At 60.2% G+C, this 18964-nt stretch overlaps 1 protein-coding gene across 1 annotated transcript; it reads right to left on the reverse strand.

The window, feature by feature from the left end:
* Positions 1 to 12475: 12475 nt before the first annotated feature.
* NEUROD2 (neuronal differentiation 2) lies at positions 12476 to 14257 on the reverse strand. The gene has a single exon (XM_081161724.1). The coding sequence runs from the start codon at positions 14240 to 14242 to the stop codon at positions 13097 to 13099; it is 1146 nt and encodes a 381-aa protein (XP_081017850.1). The 5' UTR covers positions 14243 to 14257; the 3' UTR covers positions 12476 to 13096.
* Between the last annotated feature and the right edge of the window lie 4707 nt (positions 14258 to 18964).

The following is an 18964-nucleotide window of genomic DNA, read 5'->3' on the forward strand; positions in this document are numbered from 1 at the left end:
AGAAATAAACTGCCCAGGGTCACAAAGTCAGTTAGTATTGAGATGGGGATGAGCGATCTAGGATTTCTCCAGTATGCGAGACTCCCTCCCTCACACACAAGACTCTCTGGGGGGAAGAGGACCACATGGGTGCTGGAAGGGGGAAGCCATGTGGTTGCCTTTCCCCTGCCCCGCACTCGGTCTTTCCCAGATGAAGCCCAGAGGCAGCATTATCTTCCCAGACTTCCCTGAGTGCAGAGGGCAGCCCTCCTGATGACAACCCCAGGGCCTGCGCTGTGCTGGAGAAATCAGCCCACTTTTGGGAGGGAACAATGGTCATAGAAGCTACCAGTCCCTTAGTCTGGTTGCCTGGTATCACCCACGAAATGAATGAGGGGTCCTGTTCTGCGACACAATGGGGCGATTCTTGCCTCCCCCCTCCTCAGGATGGCTTAGGTGTTTACGTGTATGCGTGTGCATTTGCGCAGGAGCTGGGGTGCAAAAGGTGATTCGTATACGTGTGCAAGCCAGCACAGGCCCGCCTCCCGTGCATTTCCCTCGGTATGTGTGTGTGAGGTGAAGGTTGTTTGGTTCTCTGGGCCCTCACAGAGGCAAGTAACTTGTACATTTCTTCATGCACGTGCCTGTGAGCAGAGTTCACGCAGGATGGAAAGGGCCTGGCCCTAGAGTTGAATTCTGAGCTCAGCTCCCCACCTCTCCTCGCCTGTCTCCACCTCCCTGCATCCCCCCACCTCCTCCCATGCCGGGCAGCATGCCCTCAGCCTGTGCCGGCTGGCACACATGCCACATGGTGCCTGGCGCGTCTGGGCAAGGATGACGCCCCCAGGCCCGGCTGGGATACTAAGCCACCCGCTGCCTCCCCCACCTCCAGAACGGAGCGTCCCCATCCTGTCCCCTTTCTCAGCCAGGGACACAGGGAGCAGGCAGGGACACGGCACAGACAGACACAAACACACAGATGCAACTGGAGACGCCCACAGGCTGTGCCCCAGAGAGGCACAGGCACAGGCACGCCGGCTCAGTACACTCACATACACACTCGCACGGTATTAGCACGCCCGAGAAACTCACGGGCAGGCACCGCTTGCACAGATCCCGGCAGGAGCAGGGCTGTTAGGCTTCCACCCAGTCCCTTAGGCTCCCACCCAGTCCCTTAGGCTCCCACCCAGTCCCTTAGGCTCCTACCCAGTCCCTTAGGCAAACCCACCAGGGGTACCTTTTGGGGTGATGAAACCTGTCCATACTCCTTACAGCAGGTTGAGCCCTGGGCTAGGGGGTGGGTAAGAAAGAAGGAATGGAGGAGAGAGAAGAGAAGGGAGGGAGAAATTTCCAGAGAAAGGAGGGGAGTGGAGAGAGGGACAGAGACAGGGACCTGAGAGGATACCGAGGGGAACACTGGGAGGTGCGGATGGAAGATCATCTCAGCCTCCCCCATCCCTGCCAAAGAACAGGCTCAGGGCCAAGGATTGATCCATCTTTGCCCTTCAGGGCCAAAAATGGGAAGAGTTTGGTAAGGGTGCCATGGCAGGTGAGGGATCCTGGATGTGTGGCTCCTGTTGGCCTCCAGTTGTCCCTTTTCGGGTGCCTCCTTGTCCAGGAGGACCTCAAAATAGTAGGGGAAGAAGACAGACCCCAGGAAAGGCCTGTCATGAGCCTGCAAATAGCTCCCCATCTGATTTCTTATCCCAATTTGTGTTGGACAAGTGCACAGCAATGTTGATCTGGATTTGTTCTGGGGATTGCGGGGATTTAGTGACTGACTAATTCTTACCCATAGGATTGGATTACGGGTTCCTATCTCCTTCTCTTGAGATGAAAGCTTCCCTCAGGTGGGGTTGCCTAGTATGAATGGCTCCCCCACCATCAGCCCCTTCGTTGTGAACTTTATGGAACATGAGTCAAACCTACACTCCTTGGGGGGGGGGGGGCGGTTCAAGGACCAAAGGGCTTGTCATATAACTAGGCAAGAGAGGATAAAGGGGAAGCTGAGAGAGAACAGAACGGGGGTGGGAGAGAATTGTGAAGATGAATGAAAGAAGGAAGGGGCGAGGAGGGCATTTGGAGAAAGAGGAAGGAGAGTGGAGGCGCAGATGGCAGGAGCAAGAGGGCATGAGTGGCCCAGACAGACTTCAGTGTCCAGGGAAAGGTGAGGGGAAATATGCCAGGTGCAGCAAATTCCTTCCCTTGACCTTTCGTGGGGCCCAGATTAGACTGGAAGCCCAGCCCGGTCCCCCAGCTGTTCAAAATAACATCCTGCACCCAGAGCTTCAGGCAGAAAGACCCTAGGGGCCAGCAGCTGCCCTCGCAAAGAAGGGGGGGTCAGCTGTAGTCAAGTCTGTGCACATGGTTCCCTCATGGGTGGGGCGGGAAGAGTGGGTGCCTTTGGGGGATGTCTCCACCTATTTGTATGTGGGCAGCAGCAGGAAGAGGAAGCCCCGCGTGTGGGTGCTGGGTGGGGAGTAGGTACTGGGTTGCCCCAGGGTGAGGAGCGGGCACAGGAGAAGAGAGGCGGAAGAGTGGCGTCAGTAGGAAAGGAAGGATGCTGGATCTATTAAAAAATTTCTCTCTTTTTATACCAAGAGAGAAGAAGCCAAGCCTAAAGCCTAGGACGCGAGCTGGGTATATGTGTCCCAGTGTCCTTGTCTGCAGTGGAATGAAAGTCCCAACTTCATGGGGCGGTCAAGGTGATTATCAACTTATGTAAATGCTTAAGTCAGTTACTGATGCCTAATGGGCTCCAAATACATGTTAGCTTCCATGTTGTTGGGTCTTGGTCTTGCACTGGGACCAGCTGGGAACTGCTTCTTCATGTTTAATGGACCTTCTTTTCTGGAGTACGGAGGGGAACCCATGGTAAAGGAAAGCAACAGGGCCTAGGGAGCAAGGCACCCACCAGGGGCTGTCAGGGGTGTTTTCCTGGATTCCTGCAAAGGCTGAATCCCTGGACCTGCATCCGCGCCTCCCAGCCCAGACTGGAGCCTCAGTGCTCCACCCTGATCAGTACGGGAGTGGACATGAGGGTCATTCCTTCTAGACTGTTCTCCCAACTATGACCCCTGCCCCCTTTCTACCTGTCCTTCTGCTCCTTTCCCGTCCTGTTCCTTCTCAGGAATCTAGCTGGGAGGAAAGGAATTCCCTCACTACTGAGAGGGGTGGGGTGGCCCCACCCTGCACAGGCAGAACGAATGGTCTCGGTCTGGAGGTCAAGGCAGCGTGTGGGGGCTGGCGCAGGAGGGGTGAGGGGTGGCAGGGCAGCCCCGTGCCCTCCCATTCCCCCCAGCTCCTGTCTCATCACTGTCACCATTCAATCATAGCAGATGGGCTGCAGCTGTGAGCGCCAGCCCGGCACACAGGCTGGTCCGTGCCACTTGGGAGAAAAGGAAGAGAAAGGGAGGGAGGGAGGGAAGGAGGAATGAAGGGGGGGGGAGAGGAAAGGGAAGAAGAGGAGGAGGAGGGAAAGGAAGAGAGTGGAGGAAGAGAGAAATGGCTCCAAGAGAAAGGAGACTTGGTACCTTTCCTGCCTCTCACTTCCCAGCAGGGGAGCAGAGGCCAGGGCTGGGCTCACAAGCTGGGCAGTGCCAGGCGAGATGGGCATATGCCCTTGATTACTACCAGGACCGCAGGCCAAGCCTCCGCAGCCGCCACGGCCTCATAAATCAGTTTTTAAGTAGCAACCACATGGACATCTCCCAGCTGAGAGGCCTGGCCTCTGTCGGCCCAGCTAGGGCAGCCCTGGTGGTGGTGGGGGGGCAGGTGCCAAGCCAGGGCACAGGAAAGAGAGGCGGTCATGGAGGCTTGGTGGGAAGGGGGGATGGCCAAACCTGGGCGCGGGGGCTCCTGCCACAGGGAGTAGTTGAGAAGGTGAGGAGTGGCTGGCAGTGGGTTCAGAGCCCCCTGTTGGGGCTCCGAGGCCCTGTGCGTTTCCAGAGGAGTGAGGTTGGCGTTGCTACGGGAGCTCCCTCCCCGCGGCCCCCGCCCGTGAAGGGCAGAGCCTGTGGCCGGGAGGGCGGTGCGTGCGCCCCTGCGCTCGGCCCCGCGATGCGCTCGCAGCTCCGGGCGGGTGGGAAGGAACCTCCCCGGACGCGGCGCGGCGCCGCGCAGACCGCGCCTCCAGTAAAACTGCTTGATGAACAGGTGCCTGCGTGTGAGGGGTGCGGGTTGTGTGCTCCCAGGAATGGGAGGGCCCCTGTCTGAGCGTGTGTGACCGTGGAGTCAGTGTGTGTGCACGTGTGGGGGTTCTCCGCGGGTGCTCCGGGGCGCTCTACTCTGACAGACATCCCTCCACACCCTCCTTTTCGGGGTCCCTGCTCTACACTCCCCTCCTCTGAGCCCCGCTTCTCCCCTCCTGAGGAGCCTCCAGCAGGACAGCAGGTCCTGAATCCCACACCCCAAACCCCACCCCACGCTCGGCGCCCCCTCCTCCCGGCTCTGCCCGCCGGCGCCGGTGGCTGTGCGAAGGGGAATGGGGGGGAGGGGTGCGGGAGTCCCGCCCCCCGAACTGCGGGCAGAGCCAGCGGGGTGGGGGCGCCCAGCCTTCTTGCGCCCGGTATCTCCTCCCCGGGTGAACAGATGTCTCGGAATTTTAGATGTGCTCCCCGCCCCTCCTCGCAGTAGCCCCCTCCCCCCCCCAGCTGGCACTGGCTGCGGCGTGGCGCGCTCCCCTCGCCCGTCTCCGACGGCGGAACCGGCTGATGGATCTGGGAGCGCGCCGGGCCGGGAGGCGGGGGAGGCCCCGGGATGGGCCCAATCCCGAGGCTTGGGCGCCGGGAGAACCGGGTGGGCGCCCCCGGACTCTCGCCTTCTCCGCTCCCTCCTGGCCTCCTTGGGCATCTCCTCAGCCCTGTCTGGTTTCCGCGCCCGAGATCTCGGGTCTCTGCCCCTCTCCGGGTCCGTCCCGCCCCACGACCCAGCCTGCAGACGCGTCTACGCGAACCCTCCGCTCAGACCCTCACACTTCGCCACAGAAACTCCTCCTGGCAACTTCGGCGGAATTCTTCGCTCCAGAGACCCCTTCCTCTGCATTCCGCGAGCCACCCACCCCCAACTGGCCGCCTGCCTTCTCTCCCTAGAAACCCCGAGTTAATCCGGGAAGGGGGGGGCAGGAGGGGAGAGGGGATCGAGATTAGGGAGGCCGAGGATACCAAGTCTCCCGGGCTGAGAGACACCCAAATTTTCTAATCACTGCTAATTAATGAACAATCCAATTCCGTGGACCCCCAACTCGGGGAAGGGGGCTGAGGGCAGGAGGGGGACTTGGCAGGGCTCGGCAGCAGGGGTGGTGCCAGGCGCCCTCCCCCCCACCACCCCCACCGCCAGCATTCCGAGGTAACAGGCATTTGTTACCCAGCGCGTGCCAGGAGCGATTGGCAGGTTCGAGTAGGCACAGTCATTCCGAACACAGATGTCCCTGCGTTCACTCTTCTGATATGAATTCTGTCAGCTCCGAATCTGAGGGAGATGAGCAGACAGCCACACAGACAGAGTTACAGACAGACACAGACACAGACAGAGCAATTGTCTAGAGGACGCAGAGCTCCACGGGTATTTCTTTTTCTCCCCTGGAAAAAAATTAATGAAAGAAAAATAAGAGAGGCTGCCACTAATTTGGGGGGACATGTCTGAACCCCTGAGCGTGGTAAGGGCCTTCCCCTGGTTGCTTGCCCAGACTTTTACAGCCCCCCCCCACACACACACACCCGCAGCCCCACAACACCATCCCTGAACTTCAAGTTTGAGCCGTTGCAACCAGAGCCACCAAACTCTGGGAGGTCTGCTCCCTCACACAGGATCCAGAATCCGCAAATCCCTGCAAGTCCCAGGATGCCACCAAGGTGCAGGTGCCAGGGCTCTAGACTCTCAGAAATTTGAAATTCCAGAACTCCCACACCTGGGCAAACTGTGCCCAGCGTCCAACGCTTGTATCACCCTCTCCGTCAGAGAGGAAAGTGGGTGTTGTCCGGTACCCCAGAATGGAGAGCCCCGCAAGCCTGGTCCTCGCCAGCTGTCCCCAGCCTTGGCAACCAGCCAGAAGCGCAGCGGTGCCCTTTGAATTCCGAATGCGAAAAGGTCAGGCCGCCTGACTCCTGGCCCTTCCCGGCTCCCGCCCAGCTGCAGCTCCCAGCCTGACCCGCACACCTGACCTGGCCGCGGCGCCCCGGGGCTGCGCAGCGAGCTGGCTGGTCACCGGGCATCTGTGAGCGGGCTGGGCATGAGGCGCCGCTGGGGTTTGGTGTCCCTGGGCAGCCCTGCTGGTGGAAGGGAAGAGGCGGGCAAAGGGGGCAGACAGGCGCCAGTGTCGGAGGAGAGGGGCACAGAGGGCTTTGGGTTGTGGATTGTTGGGCTGAGTTTTTTAATCTTATTTTTTCTTTTTCTTTTTCTTCTTTTTTTTTTTTTTTTTTAGAAAAAGCCCCCATCCTGTGTCATCATTTTTATGGGATCTGCAATTCTGGCAAAAATCTGTCTTTAATTTAGCTGTCCATATAAAAATCCTCACTGTGTAATAATGAACAGATGCCATGGAATTTAAGCTGGAGCTTCGGCTCCTCCCCGCCTTCCCCCCGCGCCTGGCACCGGGCACCGGGCACCGGCTGAGTGGCACAGACTGGCACCAACGCGCGAGCGAAGGGTGGGCAGGGGGCGACCTGGGCTCCGCGCCAGGGCGCTGAGGTGGCGTAGGGGTGTCCGGGCGCCGGGCTTGGCCAGGCGGGAGCCGTTTCGCGGCGGCACCAAGGGAGAACCGTCTGAGAGATTTTTCTGATTTGTAACAAAATGATCAGTAGTTAAGGGTCTGGGTTTGGTTTTTGCTTAGGGGGTTTGTGGTTCTTCTCAGACTTTTTTTTTTTTTTTTAAAGCACCGCCCTTCCCCAAATATAAACCCAAACGTTTTCGGCGTTTTAATTGAGCTGTTTCAGCCCTCCCCCTGCGCGGCGCCCGCCCGGGCTTCGGAGCCCCGCGCGCGAGTTCGCCGCAAGCGGGACCGCTCCTCCTCCCGCCGGCCCGCGGCCTCCGCGGATCCCCGCGCCGGCGCCTCCGGGGGCTCCCAGGCAGCTCCCGCCGGGCAGGGGCACCCTGTTGCCCTCCAGGAGCGAGGCCCCATGTGGCACCTGATTGGGGAGCGGGAGAGATGAGGGCAAGAGAGAAAACCCCACTCGCCCCACACCTATTCTCTCTTTTCCCCAAGGGGCAAGAAAAAAGTAGTCGAGTCCCATGTCCCCTGCTGCCCCCGCCTGCGGTCGAGAGGGCAGGCGTCCGCTTGGGACCCAGGGGCTGGATCTGCGCCCCCACCCCCATCCCTCGCCTTTAATGCGACTCTGGCGAGAACAGATGTCCCAAACCGGGCGGACTGCCCAGACCCCGCCCAGCTGTGCCCTTGGCGAACACTTGGCTGAGGGTAGGAACTGGCATGCGGGTCCCCGAAAAGACTTGAGGGCTCCCTCTGCCCTGGCGGGACCTGACCTCGCAGCCTTGGCCTCCTCCGGGCCAGCGCAGCCTCCGGCGAGAGGCTGAATGGTCCCGGAAAGACCGGTTCCTAATTCAATTAATTCCGAAAAGAGGAAGGAGACGCGGACCGAGGTGGAGCGAGGCCGAGAGAAAGATTCGAGTAACCGAACACCACGCACACACTCCGGCTGTGGAACCTGCGGCCCCAGCCTGTCCGGGGAGACCGAGCTGCGCTTCTGCGCTGGGGCTGGCAGGCGAGTTGGCTGCGCTTCTGCGCTGGAGCTGGCAGGCGAGTTGAGTTGGCAGCGCCAGAACCACACCCGGCGCACATCTGGGCAGCTTCTCCACCCAGCGCAATGCCTCAGCTCCCTTGGCACAGCCAGCACCTAGGGGTTTCCTCACCCTCTCCCACCGGCGCCCCAGTTTCCCCGCCCCGCACTGGGGGGCTGAGGCCCCCAGAAACCCGTTGCTCTCCTGCTTCTCGGGGTTGGCAGGGCGCTCCTCTCTCTCTCAGTGCTTTAGGATGGAGAAAGTTGACCAGAGCAGAACAGCGCTCCTGAGGTGTCCGTGCCCTTTCTTACCACTTCTCACCCAGGAAAACTGTCCAGAATTTTTAAAGATGCAGGACAGAAGCCGCTTCAGGATTTGGAAGGGGGGCAGGGTTTTAAGGTTTCTCACAGTCCAGGCGGTCCCCTCCCCTCTGGGCCTGTGGCCAGTGCCTGGGCACCCTGGTTCTAAACAAAGAAGAGCCTGAGAACCCTGTTTTGACGGCCCAGGCCTTTCTGCCCCTCCCCACACCTGGAAAACAGAAGCTTTCTCCTTTGAGCTCCTAGGAGCAGGTCAGGTGAGGAGTCCTGGGCTGACCTGTGGTACATGGGGGACCTGGGAGTGGAGGCCGAAGCCATTGCTGGCCAGGCCTGGCCCGCAGGTCCCTTTCTTCCCACTTTCCTTGACAACTAAACTATGGGATCTAGAACTATCCTTCAGTTTCAGTGTCCCCTCAAATCAACAGATTCCTCTGAGGAGCAGGCAACTTTTGGGTTACAGATTCCAGGGGAAAAGAGAAAACAGAGGTCACCCAAGAGGGAACGAAATCTCTGACCTGTGTGGGAGATCCTTGCACCCACAGGTTGGTGGACTTTCCCATAAAAGGAAATGGGGGGCGGAGAGAGAGAAACACAACCCAGTAGAGTCTAGGGAGCGTCGGGGCTTCCTCTGGCTCAGTTTACCGGGATCATACTCAGTGGTTTATTTATTGGGCTGAACTTCTGGGTGATGAAATCAGAGCTGGGGGTTCACTGGGAGTCAAGAGCATATGATGGAATTCATCTCTGGAATGGGGTTAGATGGAGAGGGAAGGAACAGCGGGGACTTTTCCTCCCTTTCTCCCTGATGGACAAATGGCCTGGACTCAGAGACATCTCTGCTTCCCTGTCATTTCCAAACACCGGCCTCTAGATGGGGTGGGGAGATCAAGGGAAAGGCGCCCTCCGGATAGACCCCGGGCCCCAGCCGTCAAGTTCGGCAGCCCAGGGGTTGGAGCTGAGCCAGCTGGTGCATGCCTGGAGATCCCCGCTGCTCAGGCTGGGGCAAGGAGGGCGTCTTTTCCGCGACTTCCCCCCTAGTCCCCTCCCTTCCACTACTCCGGCCCCTTTACACCCTCCCCCCACCTCCTTCTGTTCCTGGAGCTTCTCCTGTGTGTGCCCACCAGCCGGAGAGCATGTGGGAGAAAAAGGCCCGCGAGGGGGAGTTTGGGGCCTCACGTCTGCACGCATCTTCTTCTCGGGCTCGTCTCACCATCTCGCCGGGGAAGTTGAACGCCGGGAGGAGGGCAGTGGGAAGGCAGAGGGCAGCCGGAGTGCAGGGAGTGCGGGGGAAGGGTCAGGAACTGGGGAAAGGCCCAAGTACTCAGGATCCCCACCCCAAGAGGGGTCCAGGTGCCCACACCCACCAGAAGTGACCACAAACACAATGGCTCCAAAGTCATCAATATCCCTCAAAAGGAGCCAGAATCAGGCTTTGAAAACAGAACTGAGCCGTGGGGAGTAGCCTCAAGAGCAAAGCTTAGGAGCCTGTGTGGTCTGACCAGGGAGCCACGTGGAGGGAGCAGTTACTTCTAGCCCCAAGCCACCCGGATGCTGGAGGGTCATGGGAAACAGGCTGAGCAGGAGAGCAGCTCAGTTCACCTTGCTCCCAGGGCAGGCTAAGACTCAGGGCTCAGCGTGGATGCTGAGTTGCTTTTTTCTCCGGTTGCCCCTGCCAGGCCTTGCCCCATGCCACGAGCAGACCAGATTTGGGTCTAGGATGTGCCCCTTGCTCTCTCTTCCACTCAAGAAGTGGGGGAGAAGAAAGGTGGGTCAACTCCTTTCTCCCAAGAGTAGGGGTGATTCAGAGGTCGGTAAGACCCCTTTGGATAACGACAGGGGCAGATTCTGGGGATGAAGGCCCGGTTCTTAACCGCACTCCCGAGAGGCGATTTTATGAGAATTCCAGAGAAGGCGGTGGATTTTTAAAAGAATTACTGTGAAACTCTCTGGAAAATGGGAAGCCCTCCGTTGAGAATCCCGGCAGGTCGTTGAACGGGCCTCACGCGGCTCGGTGCCCCCGGTGCTCCCGGGCTCCGCGGGCGCGGCCTCCCCCGCCGAGGGCAGGCGCGAGGCTGCGCAGGAGTCAGCACCGGCGCTCGGACAGCTCCCGGCGCAGGCCCCGCTCCGCCCGCAGCCGTCCAGGGGTGAAGGAGGGCGGGTATCGTCTCTGCTCAGGAGACTGAGGGTTTGGGGGTGCTCATTTAGGGGAGCCACCCGGCTGAAGGTCAGCATCATCCGACCCACTCCTTTGCATGTAGGGTTGTCTCCAGCTGCCTTTCCTTTTCCCCCTTTGTCAGGGCGCTGTCGTTTTGGGATCTTGGATCCAACCTTTAAAAGCCTTAGCACGCCTGATCTCAAGCTCATACCCACGCTGTAGCCTCCATTGCAGTCCTAAAACAAGCAACACTGTTTTTAAAAAAATAACTTAAGTAAGCAGCATTAGAGACAGTTGGGTTCCAGTGCTCCTGGGCCTATTCAGGCTTTGGGGTGGGGGTCTTTAGGATGTAGCCCCCTTTCCAAATATTCCAGGGGCCCAGTGGGCACTGGTGTCTGGGAGGGGGGAATCCTTTCAGGGAAATTAATTCACAGATGCCTCTTCCCCTGCGGCTCAGAGAAAGGGAATGGTGAGGTTACCTTGTCTGAGATGGGGAAGCGGCTAGGGCAGGGCAGGCTCCTCTGAGGGGCCCTTCCTCCGCCTCCCTAGGTTGGGGACTTCCCTCTGTGAGGAGCTTCATCAGGTAGCAAAGAGGCTGGGTGCCAGTGGGGTTCCCACTGCCCTGTCAGGGGAAGCTCCTGGCCAGGTCAAGCTCCACTCTACCTAGTGGGTGGCTAGGCTTAGGCACCCTCATGGAGTTCTGGGGTGTCCCATCAACCTCACCAACACCCCTACAAACATCAACATCCCTGAGGCTAAAAATGACCCATTCCCTTGAGTCCACTGAAACACAAATTTATGACTGAAAAGATTTCCTCCATTAATATTTCATCCTTATGACCTTATAACTTTTTTATTTAAAAATGTCCCTGTCTGGCTTAAACGGTTGTCTGTTTACTCCTGCACACTTGTTTTTTTGCAACAGTGGGCAGAGGGTTATAAAATAACAGGCTGCTCCCAACTCGGTCATTTTTCAGTGATGAAAAGATATTTTGTTTCCACGGAGGTGCCCGTGCATGTTTGGGACCTGAAGGAGTGTAAGGAGATTAGTGCAGTGCTTTGCGCTGGGGGCGCGTGTGTCTGTGTAAGGCCTGGGAGGGGCAGCGAGTGTAGCTGTTTCGGTGCCCAGTGGGTGGGTATGAGGGGGTTGGGAAGGTGGGAATCCTACCCAGGAATGTCCAGGGTCCCTGTACCTGGCCTCTGCACAGTCACTTGACCGTCTCCATCACCCAGAGCCCCAGCTCAATCCCTGGAATGAAACGAGGCCACCGTGAGAAACCGGTCCGGCTTTGCATCTCATTTACATAAATATTTATTAATCGTCATTAAACTGAACAGAAACACGCAATGCACTTCGGGTGTCCGACGGGAGTTTAATCTTCGATACAAGAGGAAGGTAACATTGCTGTGAGTGTGGGTGAACGTGTGGGTGTGTCGCCTGTGGGTTTGCATTTTGCACCGTGTGTTTGGATGCCTGGTCTCCTGCCCCCGGTGGGGAGAGGTTGTCCTTTTGCCCTTTTTGGGAAGCCTCCAGAAGGAGCCCTCAGCCCTCTCCCTGCCCACCTGCCAGCCTGAGCCAAGAGGACAACTCGGACAAGAACCCCTTCTCCAGCCACCGGCACTCCTGGGCCGCTGGCGCCCCCCGGGGCACAGTCGGGCGGGGCGGGGCGGGGCTGCCCCCGGGTCTCGGCCTCCACCCCGGCCCCCGGAAGGGGCACAGGTGCCTGCGGGGAGGGAAGCCACCGAGCTCTCCTCGCCCTGCCCCCGGACGCCCGCGCCCGGCGCGTGTGTGCGTGCGGTGTGGTGTGCGTGTGTGTGTCTCTCATGCAAACCCTCCCTCCCCAAACCGACCCCCCCAACAGTTTGCCATTCCATACAAATTTGGAAACAGGTTTTTAAAAAACAGCGTGACGCACAACGGGGATGGGGCGGGGGGAGGGCAGTGGCACTGGGGCCCCAAATCTCCGAGTCACTGATTGTAAGAACCTGGGGAGGAGGAGCTGGCGGGCCGGCCCCACTTCACCAAAGTGCACAGATCCGCGCTGGGGCGGCGCGACCCCGGGCCGGGAGGGGCACCCGGGGCGGGCCGGGCCGCTAGGCTCAGTCAGAACCTCCTTGCATAGATATTTGTGTCTTTTTATTATTGGTAGTAGTATTTTTTGCCTTTTATTGCTTCTAAAAGTTCTTACTGCGTTTTCTCTCCGATCCGGACTTTGCGTTCGGCCTCCGTCGCCTCTTAGCTTTTTTTTTCTTTTTTTTTTTTTTTTGTATGTTTGTTTGTTTGTTTAAAAAAAGGGAAAGGGAAAAACTGATTCTAGTTACAAATTGTCTTGGCTTCTCTCTTTCCTCTCAATCCACACTCCCTCCCGCCAAAATTAAAATCACAAGACGCTGAGACTAAGGGTTGGGGGTGAGGGCGGCCCAGGTCCAGGCTCGGGCGCCCTGACTTCTGCCCGCTTCAGGAAAGGGGGAAGCCCGGCTCCTTTCTGCCTCGGCAGCTCGGTGTCTGTTTTAAAAGTAATAATAATTACTTTTCCTTCTCAGAGAGGGGGAAAACTATCCCGCAGCTCAGCTGCCCCCTCACCAACGCCTCGGGGCCTGCGGGAAAAGGGAACAGGAAACCCGAGTGAGCATTGAGGGTGGGGGGTCTCCAGGGTGCGCCCGAGGGAGGGTCCCTGGGAAAGAGGAGGAGGGAGCCCCTGGGGAGAGAGAAGGCGAGTCCCCTGGGGGAAGCGAGGCCCCTGGGAGCGCCACCCACTGTTAAGAGGACCTCGCTGCCGGAGAGAGCGGCGGGCCCGGCGGCCCGCACCCCGCGCCCGGCGCCAGGGTAGGTGGGGGTGCCCGTGCGCTCGGGGGGCTGGGGACGGGGGTGCGGGCAAAGGCAAAAGAAACGGAAAGGGGCGGGCGCGAGGTCTCAGTTATGGAAAAACGCGTTGAGCTCCTCGTACATGGGGCCCCGGTCGTGGTGAAGGTGCATATCGTAGGACAGGAGATTCTCCGAGTGGACGCCCCCGCGCACCGCGGACGAGCCGAAGACCAGCCCGTGGCCCGTGGGCCGCGAGCCGGGCAGCGCTGAGTAGTGCATAGAGTAGTGGTAGCTCTTCTCGTGGTCGGGCGACGAGTCCTGCTTGAGCGAGAAGTTGCCGTTGAGACAGAGCGGGGGGCTGAGCGGGCCCTCGTACTCGGAGCTGTTGTAGTCCGGGCTCGCGCCGCCGCCCGCCGCCGCGTACAGAGTCTCGTAGGCGGCGCAGTAGCCGTGGGTCCGAAGGGCGTGCGCCGCGCCGCCGCCCAGGCCGCCCGCCGCCTGGCACTGAGCGCCCGCCAAGCGCGAGCACGGGTACGGGTAGGGGTGCATGGCGAACGGGCCTCCGGAGCCGTGGAAGCGGCCCGTGCCGTCGGCGCCCTGCTCCGTGAGGAAGTTGCGGGAGTTGAGCTGCAGGCAGCCGGCCACCAGGTTGGTGGTGGGCTGCGACAGACCCTTGCACAGCGTCTGCACGTAGGACACCAGGTCGGGGCGCTTGCCCGAGCGCAGGATCTCCGAGAGCGCCCAGATGTAGTTCTTGGCCAGGCGCAGCGTCTCGATCTTGGACAGCTTCTGCGTCTTGGAGTAGCAGGGCACCACCTTGCGCAGGTTGTCCAGCGCCGCGTTCAGGTCGTGCATGCGGTTCCGCTCGCGCGCGTTCGCCTTCTGCCGCCGCAGCTTGGAGCGCTCCAGGCGCGCCTTGGTCATCTTTCGCTTCTTGGGCCCACGCTTCTTGGGCCGCTCGCCCTCCGCCTCGTCCAGCCCTTCCTCCTCCTCCTCTTCCTCCTCCTCCTCGCCCCCCAGCTCGCCTTCCTCTTTGACCTCGGCCAGCGCGGCCTCCGGCACCTCCTCAGCTCGGAGAGGGACCGGCTTGGCCGCCCGGGCGGGCCCTGGAGCCCCGGGCCCCGGCGGCGGCGGGGGCTGCTGGGGCGCGTCGCCCTTGTCACTCCTCGGCTCGTCGTCGTCGCCGTCGCCCCAGCTGGCGAACTTGGGCACGTCGGAGAGGAGACCGGGTTCGCTGAACAGGCGGGTCAGCATGGTGCCTGAAGGCGCCCCGCGGGCGGGAAGGGGAGACATAGCACAGAGTGAGGGGCGCGCTGGGGTCACAACGCCTTCCCCCAGCCCAGCTCCCCGAAGTCTAGGGCAGGCTCCCTTCCAGGGGGCCCTGGGGGCCCACCTCCTCCGCCTGCCCCGCCCAGAGCCGGCCCGACCCGGCCCGCCCGCCCGCGCGCCCCGGATCTCGGCTCAGGCCCGGGCCCCGGCGCCGGGCCCCGGTTCCGCCCCGCGGCTGAACGGGGGGCCGCTCCCCACGCCCGGGGCTTCCCGAGGTCTGGCCAGGGACGCAGCAGGGGCTTTAGGGAGCAGATATCTTCGCCCGGGGACGCGGCGCGCTCTCCCCGGAAGCCGGCGCTCCCGCGGCGGCGAGGAAGGCTGGGCGGCCGCGGGTGGGGACAGCCGCCCGCGGCCCCGGCCCCGGCCCCGGCCCCGGCCCCTCGGCCCGGCCCCCGCCCCTCCCGCGGCTCTCACCCCCACGCTCCCTAATCCAATTTGCAACTTGGCCGCGCGCCGCCCTCCGCTCGGCCCCCACCCCCGCAGCCCCGGCTCCGGAGGCGGGAGGACCGGCTCCTCCAGCCGTGCGCCCCAGCTCCCGGGGCCGGCTCCGGGCGCCGGGGACGAGGGACCCGGCGTGGGGATGAGACTGGGGAAGGCGAGCCCCGTCCGTCTCCCCCGCGGTCAGGGACCCCCCTCCTCCCTTCCAACCGCCTCCCTCCCACATAGCTTTTCAGATCTCGTTGTATTTCGGGATCGATGGGGGAAAAATCCGAATTTGTTTGCTCCCCTCTCTCTCTCTTTTTTGGCTGCGGGGAAAGGTCGCAGGCTCCTCCGAGACAACCGCGGGGTGGTCCCATCTCAGCCTCTTCAGGTCCCCTCCAGGGTCCCGCTCCCCGCCCCCAGCCCAGCGCCGGCGGAGTCGGCTCCCTCCGCGGCCCCCCGAGCCGCAGCCCCTGGGGGACAGAGACCCCCGGGCGCCTCCGACGCCCACCCCGCGAGGGGGCATCTCCCAGGGAGGGGGCATTCGGGGCCCTTCTGTCGGCTGGAGCAGCCGCCCCCCTCCAGCCGGCGGGTCAGATCTAGCTGCCTTTCGGACAACTTACCTCGGAGAGGAGTCAAGGGGAGAGGGGAGGGGAGGGGGAGGGGGCGAGAGAGAGAGGGGGGAGAAGAGGGATCTTCTCGCTTATTTCATTGTTCCCCCATCTTCAGGGAGCGGGGGCAGCGGCTCCTCAAGGCGGCGGGCACCGGCGTCTTCAGAGCGCCATGCGAACCGCGGAGCGAGTGTGGCATCTCTACCAGGCGGGGTACCAGCCTCTATGCCAGGCCATATGGGCTTGGCACGTCACGGGCAGCAGCTATCACATGAGAGACGGTGATTGGCATGCGTCTGCATTGGGGGAGAGCCGGCTCCCCCGGGACCCGCCGCCATCTGTCACTCTCTACTCCAAAAAAAAAAAAAAAAAAAAAAATTAAATAAATAAAGGAAATAAATAAATATCTGTGCCGCCCTCCCCTCCCCGCCCAAAGCAGGGAAAGCAGGGATTGAGAGGGAGGTGGGAGGAGTTGCCCCCCCTTGGATATAGGGCCCCCCCCACATGGGAACAATGGGGTGGCAAGACTGGAAATTGCGGGATTGTGGTGGCCCCAAATTCTGTGCTCCCTCCGGGGTCCTGCTCTGTCCATTTTTTCCCTTGCAGGCCCCCAAAGGTGGGTCAGGGACCAGACCCTCAAGTCTGGAAAAGGGACCTCTATGCTTGTCGTCCCCGCCCCCCCTCAGGAGAATCCCTCTGGCCACAAAAGGACAGCTGAGGCCCCCTCCCAGGGTGGGTGTGGGGGGTGTCCCTGGCCCAAGCCCCATAGGTAGATGTTGGCACCATGCCATCCCTCTTCCCTGTCTGCCCCTCCCCCACCCACCCTCACGCACACACAACATATGTGGCTGAACGAAATTCAAACCAAGGGAAAGACAGAGAAAAGGAAAGACTTGCCCGGATGTCTGTGCCTCTGCATGGGCGTGTGCGTGTCTGTGGGGACATGTGTATATATCTGTGGAGTCAGCCGATAGAAGAGGCTTCCTTGTGTGTTTGGGGGCATATTATGTTGGGGTGGAGTAGACAGGAATCCCTGGGATGAGCCTCTGCATCCACCATCTGGGGGTGGGGGCAAGGATCTCAGTCTGGATTCCTAACCCAGAAACCTCTCACTCCTCACCCGCCAACATCCCCACCCCCTGCTAGACAAGTGACCATCCCACCAGCGTCTTTCTCTCCTGGCCTTCGGACTGGCTTATTTGGGGGGGGAGAGGGCTGGGCTGGGTATTACCTAAAGTTCTAGAAGACTCAAGCATTCTCCTTCCCCTACATAAAACAACACACACACACACACCCTGAAAATACTAAAGCCAAGTCCAGCAGTCCTAAGAGTGACCAAGGGAAGGTGGATCAGACAGTGTCTTGATAAAAAAGGTAGGAAATTGCTGTTTTATCTTACAGCTCACCTTTCAACCAACCCTCTCGCTGGCTCTCACTGGACCAGACACAGATGCAAATGGCAGGGGTTGAGGGAGGTAACTTTAGACACACACACACACCTGTTCCTTACTCTGTGGTGCAGAAAATTGATACACACCCCTACTCAGCTAGATACCTGTGTGTGAGCAGGTAATCATAGCTAGGTGTAGAGAGACCCTTGCCCACACCCTGATTCAAGCATTTGTGTTTCAGACCCACATTTCCTGTCCCTCTCCCCACCCTCCAGATTGCATATGCACACACAGCTTCAATTATCTATTAAGCACACACACACTTTGATGTCAACCATGTGCCAAGCGCTGTGGTCGTGCAAATACTTAGTTTTCTCCCTCTAGGAGCCTCTGGAGGATTTCTTGGGCTGGGAGGACACTGATCTGGTGCATGGTAGGATGAATTTGGTTCTAAATAGAGGCACGTAAATAGAGGCCTTGGAGAAAGGGGGCTGGTGCTGTCTGAGGCTCTCAGAGGCACTCCATGGGAACCGAAAGGAGTCTCAGAAAGAACAGTCCCAACTCCTCCTTTCACAGAGGCGCATGGCGGGGAACGGACTTGCCTAGGAACACACAAGTGGAGAGCAGAAGCCTGGGACTTGACTCCCAGCCCGGTGCTCCTTCCACAGCCCCACAATCTGCCTCTGTGGTCTCCCAGAACTAGAAGCTGATGGCGAGTTTCCTCCCGCTCATGGATCTTGGGTCTGGGAAGGTAGAATCCCACCTGTGGCAGATGGTCTGGGGCATTCTGGCCATGGCAGAGAGAGAGGCCAAAGGACAGGCCCCGGGGGTGGGGGTGAGGGGCAGAGACTCAAGTATGCTGGCCAGGACCCCATCCAAGTTTGGGAACAGCCTCAAGAGCTTTACTGTCCCTTTATTGCAGGCAGAGTCTTCAATCCTGACACTCGGCCCTTCTCGAGCCTCCCAGTTGTATGGTAGTTTGGTCACCTGCACACGCTTTGGGCTCTGATTCCTGGCCAACCCCACTTACCAGCTTTAAAGAACACTGAACGCCTTGAGCAAGTTACAGTCTTGATTTCCCCATCTATAAAATGGGGATGATTATGCTGCACCTCCCAGAGCTGTTGTTAGTGCTAAATGGAATAAGACACGTAATGCGTTTCGCACAGGGCCAGCACTACAGCGAGCCTTCAGTAAATGCCAGCTCTCGTTTTTATTAAAGCACCTTGTAAATGGTAACATGCTTTACAGTATTAATTTCATGCAATACCCCCCCCACACACACACACATTTAGAATGCTTTGTCTGTGTAAGAACTGGGTTTTTGTTGAGTTAATGAGTGAATGAATGGATGAGTAAGTGAATGAGGCGTCCCCGGGGTAGAAGGAGATCCCCTGCGCCCTCCTTCGGACGCTGAGACCCGGGTCAGGCCTCACAGGCGCCTGCCGGCCTTGCTGAGGAGGAGGGAGCCCCTGGGAGGCTCCCCTGTCCTTCCCGGCTCCTGTCGGGAGTGGGCTCAGCTCTGCGGGTCTGAGGAGCCCCCAGCCCCTCGGAGGGGGCTGCGGGCTGGGGGGGGGCCCTGGGAGTATGGGGACCGCCATCCCTGCCCGTTCCCTGCCCCTGTATTTTCTTCCTTCAGAAAAATGGAACAAGTTTTTCTCACTCAACACATTTCAACTTTTTTTTTAGAAGATACAATAAAAACCCGGGGGGAAAGTGGAGCAGAGGGAGGTGTGGGATGGGCCCGCCTCAGACATGGCTGGAAAGAGGCACCACGCACGTGTCCGCGGGCGCGGGCGCCGGGACACGCTCCTGTCTGCGCGCCCGGAGACGCAGCGACGGCGACAGAGACAGAAAGAGCCAGAAATGGAAGGAAGGAGAGGAAGGAGAAGGACACCCAGAGATGCCATCTGTTCCTCCCCCTGGCACTGGGGGAAGGGAGTTGGTGCGGGGCCTGGTCCCCGGGTCTCCGCGAGGGAAAGGGGGCCGGTGGTCACCTCGGCCAGGCCTGGAGACTCCCACTTCCGCGGCCCACCCGCGACCCCACGGGGGAGCTGGGAGCTGAGGGTCTCAGTTCCCATGGAGACACAGCCGGTCCCGGGGGAGGCCCCAGCCTGGGCACCTAAGATGGCTGCCTCCAGGGGCGGCGGCCATTTTGTGCAGCCCGGGTCCTGGGGGTGGGGCAGGGGCTGGGGGGCAGGGCAGGGGCTGGGGGGGCAGCCTGG

This window comes from Miniopterus schreibersii, assembly GCF_964146895.1.
Source record: "Miniopterus schreibersii genome assembly, chromosome: 16".
Taxonomy (NCBI): Eukaryota; Metazoa; Chordata; class Mammalia; order Chiroptera; family Miniopteridae; genus Miniopterus; species Miniopterus schreibersii.